The sequence below is a fragment of the Anopheles darlingi genome, chromosome 2 (assembly GCF_943734745.1).
Source record: "Anopheles darlingi chromosome 2, idAnoDarlMG_H_01, whole genome shotgun sequence".
Taxonomy (NCBI): domain Eukaryota; kingdom Metazoa; phylum Arthropoda; class Insecta; order Diptera; family Culicidae; genus Anopheles; species Anopheles darlingi.
In genome coordinates this window covers 8,761,772-8,768,699 of record NC_064874.1, presented here as the reverse complement: position 1 = coordinate 8,768,699, position 6,928 = coordinate 8,761,772, and the positions used below count along the sequence as shown (strand labels likewise).

The 6,928-nt window shown below is 49.5% G+C and overlaps 1 protein-coding gene across 1 annotated transcript; it reads right to left on the bottom strand.

The window, feature by feature from the left end:
- Positions 1-429: 429 nt before the first annotated feature.
- Positions 430-2,900, bottom strand: LOC125951380 (myoneurin-like). Its single transcript, XM_049680189.1, has 4 exons — positions 2,879-2,900; positions 1,306-2,749; positions 752-1,237; positions 430-609 (listed from the first exon to the last, which is right to left on the bottom strand). The coding sequence occupies exons 1-4, from the start codon at positions 2,898-2,900 to the stop codon at positions 573-575; spliced, it is 1,989 nt and encodes a 662-aa protein (XP_049536146.1). The 3' UTR covers positions 430-572.
- Positions 2,901-6,928: the final 4,028 nt, after the last annotated feature.

Here is a 6,928-nt window from a genome sequence, read left to right as displayed (position 1 = left end):
GAATTCGTTTAGAATTTCATTTATTTAATGTTTTCTCTATGAATTTCGAGTTGGAGTTTGAGGGAAGGAAAGGCGGAGTTGTATTCTTGGGGAAAATCAGACTACCTTCATGCTACTAAAACTACAAAACAGATTACATTTTCGCTAACAAAACACACTTTGCATCTGCACATGAACGTTCGGGCAGGCCAGGAGCTCGCACTTCATTCGGTTCGAAAGTGCGTCGGTTGTTGGTGCATATTATGCTGCAGGAAGGTGCGACTCGGAGGGAACGTTGGTGTTGCGTGCTGTGAGGAGATTGGTGAATGATGGCTGGAATTGGTTAGCTGTACCGAGCCTCCGAATACTGTTGCCGTCGATGAACCGGACGGTGGAAGTACCGATGATCCAGGGACCGGCAGAACTGTGGTTGCGGGTTGTACCGGATGCTCCGAATGGGTCGGTGGTGGATGTACTGTGGTACTTGCCATCGCTGCCGGTGGTAGGTTGGTCGGGTTAGTCGAGTGGTTCGTGTGGGATGACCAGAGAGTGGGGGCTGCGGCCAGACGTGGGACTGGCCGCAGAACGTTAGGTCAGGTTTTATCGCGACCTAACTGGAAGGGATTGAAGCTGGAAGTAGAAGTGAAAGTTGGATTGTTAAATTGACAAAATAACGTTTATGAGAAAGAGAGGATAATTCATGTACATTATTCAGTTAAGAGATTCATCAATCCGACAAAACATTTACAGTCCCCCCGAGGTAGCGCCTTACCATTTCAAGTAATCGCCGTACTGATGATGCCGTACGTACTGGAAGGCGGACAGCCGATCGCGCTGCTGCAGATAGAGCTCACCGAGTGATTGCCAGCGTCGTTTCTCTAGTTCGCTGTAATGATGGTTAGAACTAGCGGCGGCCGCAGCGGCCGCTGCAGCAGCAGCCGCACCAGCATTCGCCAACGTTGCCATGCCACCGTAGCAGGCGGCGAATGGGAACAACGTCGAAGTGCTGGCGCCCGGTGTCGCTAAGGGACGCGTCAGTTTGTCGAAAGCAACGGCAAATCCACCGGACGCAGGAGATGACCGAGGAAGCTGCTGCACACCGGCGGTAATCGTGGAAGAAGGTGAGGAAGGCAAAGGGGATCCATAGCTTGGTGATCGGGTATCCGTTCCCACGCTACCACCAGCTGGCACGGTGGTCCGCACGATCGTGGGTTCCATCTGCTGGTGAGTAACGGAGTGCTTCTTGAGGTAACTTTGCCTGTAAAGAACGGGTCAGCGCGTCTTTAACACTCATTCTAGGGTGGAAAAGACTAGAAAGAAACTTACCGCTGGAACGTTTTGCCACACTGGCCACAGGGATAGGATTCTTCCTTGGGCGGCGTTTGCTGAGGCTGTACCGAGCTCGGTTCCTGGACGTCATTCGAGTTATCCAAGATTTCGATTGGTTCCTCATCCTTGGCATGTTCTTCCACCGACGGGCGCCCTTTGCCACCGCCGCTAGACTTTCTTCCTTCCGCGTGTGCCCCACGCGGTTTATGCCAACGCTTGTGTGACGCCAGATTGGCCGGACAGTTGAATACCTTATCGCACTCGGAACACCGGTACTCGATGTGGACGATCCGTGAGCATCGATGCTGCGCCAACCCGAACGCATCGTCGTACAGTGCCCGGCACAGCTGGCACAGATACGAACCGATCTTGTTCTCAATCTTCGACAGTATCTCCTTCGCCTCGTCCGTTATCTCGACCACATTGAAGGCCGGATCGATGTCACCCTTCCGCACGACAAGCTCCTCACCATCCTGCAGCTTCCGGATGATCGTACCGGACACGGGACTGGAGTTATCATCGTCGATCGGATGTTTGCGCGTCTTGTTTCGCCTTCGTTCGGCTTTGGAAGTTCCGCGCGATGGCTTTCCGTGCGGAGCCGCTGAGTTCTTCTCTGAACTGAAGCCTCCAAAACTACGCTCGAACAGTCGAGCGAATCCTTCGATTGCTTGCAGATGAAGGCGCTCGTCCTCAAAGTACTGCTTACCATCGACCAGGACCGCATCGTGCGGGTCCTGGTTCTCCTCGTTATCGACGATATTGATCGATCCGCTACTGTCTTGATCGTCTGCGTTCTCCAACGATTCCACATCGATGCTGGAGCAATCGGAATGCACGTCGACGGCTGGACTCAAGCGAGCACCGTCTTCATCGTCCTCCTCTTCCTGATCGTCTCGTTCCAGTGTTTCGCACTCTTCGGGACCACCGGTAATATCGATAAATTCCTCGACCTTATCACCATCATCTTCAACGCCATCAGTATCTATCGACGGTACTGTCTCGGCTGGTATGTTTAAAGCAGAACCTACCTCGGTTACTGCCGGATAGCGTACACGGTCATGGAAGTACTGGAAGTTTCCAGTCTCACTACTGCTCCTATTTCCACCAGTACCTAGTGTCGTATTGGCGTAGTATCGCTTGTCGTCGATGCAGACGGTATCGGAGAATTGGTTCTTCGGCGTCAACTGAACCAACTGCTGCGGACGCCAATCAGGCTCCAACGCTTGGACCGTCGCCGATTCCTCAAACGACTTCAGCCGTTTTCTCGGTGGTGAGGGTGTTGACGGTGGCGTCATGGGCACATTGGTGCACGGACGCAGGGACAGATCTAGTGGACTTGGAAACTCACGTGCACCATGCAGTACCCTCGGTGTCGGTGTTTGCTGCCCGCTGCTGGGATAGAAGAACTGCTGGAAGTAGCTCACCACTGCACCGGTACCACCTGGTGTGACTACTTCCGTCGGTTGCTGTTGCTCCTGCTGTTGCTGCTGCTGCTGTTGCTGCTGCTGCTGTTTCGATGGATAGTCCAGTGTGACACTGTATGGAGACAGAAGCAATCCCTGGCTCTCACTCACTACACTGAGATCGTTCATCGCTTCGCACGGACGGCTTCCTGGCAAACTTGATAACACACTGGTTCAGTAATCGCCACACAATCACATGCACTATCACCCTACATCAGTTGGTAGTCCTTCAGATGGAAACACGTGCACATGTCCCTAGCGGACTGAAAACTCTCCAAAATCCTCACAATGCGTTCTCGCGACCTTCCTGCAGCGCGGTATAACAGCAACTGAACATCGACAAGACTGAAAAAGGACTAGCTCCGGTAGTTTCCACCGGCTGTTGGTTGGAGGTTCGCTACCACAGCACACCTCATCATCCGTAGTAACCCCTTCCGATAACGGAAGCGCCGGTGCGCACTGCGCAGACTCGTCAACGCCTACGTCGGCTATGCAAATACGTATAACATCCTTCGGAACTGCTCGCTCCTAGGGGCACGCCACGGCCCATGCCCATGTGCCAGAGGAGCAGGCGCACACCAGCTAAGCGAGCAACAAGTGCGTTGCTCTTCGCCTTACCGTTGGATTCTGTGCGCTGGCATGCCTTCTATCTGCCCACTTTTCGACGACAGGATGGGATGCCTGATCCTTGCTGCTTCTGGTCACGCCCAGTTCTGAAAATGACGCCAAAGCCACGCGACCGGACATGTTGGGATTGGGTTTTTTTTGTTTTGCTAAACGTCCCACCGTACTAAGGATCCATCTTCCATCTTTCTGAATCCTGGTGGTTCCCCAGGTCCAGCGAAGGATGTGAGAGCATTGTGTATTTATTTATTCATACACCATGCCCCCAGGTACGGGCACCTCCTGTGCTGGACTCTCGTCTACTCTTTTGCCGCCATCTTCTTTTGCCTGTATTCCTTTGGAGCGGAACCTGTGGACGGTAGTAGTGTGTGTGGTGATGTATTGTTATGGCAAGGACATGCACTCCAGCGACTTCAGCCCGGTAAAACCCTCGCGGAAGTCGAGAGTAAGGATTCCAGGGATTAACCACAAGTACATGCTCAAGCTCAGGGCGAGTATATAGCGAGTCCCTGGTATGGGTCTCGTTGAACGGGGAGCGTGTCGTGTTTGGTTGCCCTTCGGAATGGATTTGCACCGTTGGATCGTCCATTCCGTACGAACGGTTGTGCCCAAACCGGTCCGAAAGCATCGGATCGGATCGCTGCAAGAATGGGAATATTTTCAGAGATATTCCTAGAACCGGCTGGTGGAATCCTTTGCCACACATCCTCCATCCGGTGCCGTATGTATCTCTATCATTGTGCCATATACCGCTTGGATCGACCGTACCATGTACACGAGAGTTGACTCTGCCTTACTCTGCCCACCCCGTCGATGGTTGGGGAGTCTGGGACGTTACTTCGATCCAATGGGAGCCCTCCATTTGCCGCTCGGTGCGGCGTTGTGCGAAATGTTTGTAAATAGTTACGTCTACGGTGCGTTGCGTTGCGTTGCGCTGCTGTATACTCATGCGATATGTGAGAATATGCTCGAGTGAGGTTATGCGCGATGCTGTGGGACTACCCTCGCTACATTCAAATCTGGGGAGCCCCAGCGGAGGTGTTAGGTTTTTGGGAATGAAATGAAAATAGCATTAGAGTGCTGAACTGGTTTTTTTTTGGGGGTTGGGAGCTTCGAGCACTTTTTGGTCCTTTTTTTCAGTTGGAGGATTGCATTTCGGTATTTCAAAATGCGCCCAAATTCCTTTTCGTATTTTATTTTGCACGAAACCCTTCACCAAGAATTTACCACATCGTCCGACTGGTTGGTCGACGAACTTTAAAATGTATTGCATGCCGTTGCGAAAAACGGGGTGCTGATGTGTTCTGAATTGTGCTTTCGAGAAATTGAAAAAAAAATTGGTTTTGGAATTAATTCGGATGCTTCTTTGAAGCCTGTCTGTAATAATATATTTCATTACATTTTATTGAAATCAAATTATCTAAATTAATGATGTATGAAACTTATATAAAACATAATTATAGATAAGTTTCTCTAAAACTGTTGATTATATAAAGCATTTGCATTCAAGCAACAATTAACAATAATCAACTAAACTTTTCTAATTTAAAAATCATTTGACTTGCTTTCTTTTGGTGCACGGGAGATTACAACACGCCCGTAGAAACAAAATCATTGGACTAGTTCATACTCGTCGAATGGATCATACGATTGATTCTGTTGCATTTATCATATCACGAATCAATCTGTCTGCTCTGTTATGCAGACAATAAAAATTCTCACCTTATCGCCTTCGGCAGTAAAACAAATCTGAGTTGTTAAACTAATCTCACGTCACAATAAACTCGAACCACCGAATTCCATTCAACACAGTCTATCGATAAATCATAAAACAAAACATGTTGAGTGCAATTTGTCGCGATTGAACGCACGCTTGGTCGATTTGACCGATTGTTAAGCCTTTGTCCGCTTAAACGTTGCTTGATTCGAACGAAACACCTTGCCGCACAATACCGCGCGTCGCGGATTATGATGTTGTTAACGGCTGCCGTCATCGTTCGGACAAAGTCGCTTGGTTGCATTTTGCGTCCTGTTCGCGATGACGAATCCATCCTCAGATATGCATTAAGTATTGATTTACGGCGAATGGTGTCGGCTTGATGGCCCGGGAAATCGGTTCTCCAGTCCACGGCTCTTGTTCCATAAGCCGTCAGTGTATGACGCGGATTTGTGGCTTCACATGTCATCAGAAAAACCGCGATGGGCCCCAATACGTGGGGCATTTTCTGTTGTCCATTGATTGAAGCTCAAGCCGCCAAGTGATGGTTTCGGTGCACTGATGCATTGTTGGTGTTGCAAAAAAAAAAAAAAAACGGTGACTTAAGTGGTATAATCCAGGACCAGCTCTAGCTCCTTGAAAGCCGTGCGTTTGCTTGCGTAATAATGCACTTCTTGAGTGACGTGACACGCGTCGCCACGGAACTGTGTCAATCCGTATCGATTCGCATAGGGATAGAGAAAGAAAATCTGGGACAAAGTGTCTCCGGTCCGCCTTGTTTCGACCGAAGCTGTAAACTAAGAAATCGTAACTAGATTAAGGAGACCGTGCCGAGTCGCACGAGAGCCTGTAACAAGCAATCCTTCACATGACTCGGATCGGCCAACCGATTCTCCAGCCAAATTACATTTACCAGCAAGGATTAGGTGAGAGTATTATTTTCAAATTACTACCGGCGCTCGGTCCCAACTCGGTCCGGAGCACCGGAACGGAACAGGACGTAAGACTACCTCAAAGAGATTTAATAATCAACCCAAAATGTCTATACCTTCTTCATCCAGGAAAAAAAAGAAGAAACCCATATCGCGTTGAGCAAAACTGGCAAAAGAATCTTCACACCCTCACCGGGATATGGCGGGTCCGTTCCGAGGGGAGTTTTCGGTTTTTTCTGCAAAAATTTGCAGCCCTCCGTCCTACTTTTCCCCTCACTGTTATGGCGATTTTTGCAAAATAGCATCCCCGAAGCATAGCGAACCGGAAACCTTAGTTTAGTAGGTACCGGGAGCGCGTCGGTGAGTGGGATTGTCGGAGGCATGAAAAGAAAGCATTTTTCCCTCGGTAACGTAATCAAAAATCCATCACTTGACGTGATTGCGTATGCCTGTGAGAGAGCTCGAGATAGACCGAGACACCTACAGAAGGGAGGCTACGGAGCGGCTAATGGTATACTGTAAGCGGAATGCAGGTACGACGGTACTACTGGCAGCAGCAATGCGTGTCCGTAATGTTCACACACAAAAATGTAAGCGATTATTGGGCGAATCTTCGAGGGACGGAAGCATTTTTTGCATCGTGCCATCGTGCATGGCGAATTTGATACCGTGGACAGGGAGACGTGTGTGTGTGTGTGTTTGTTGCCGTAGCGGGAGCGTTTTGTAAATTCTTGTGGGAATACACGCGTGGCAGATATGTTGAAGGCAGTGATCGAGATCAATCGGCTATTAGAGTGGCGGTACTTTTGTTGAAGAAAAGGAAAATGTTGTTATGATATGTGAACTGCAATCGGTAAATATTAACAATCGATACAATGGAGAAA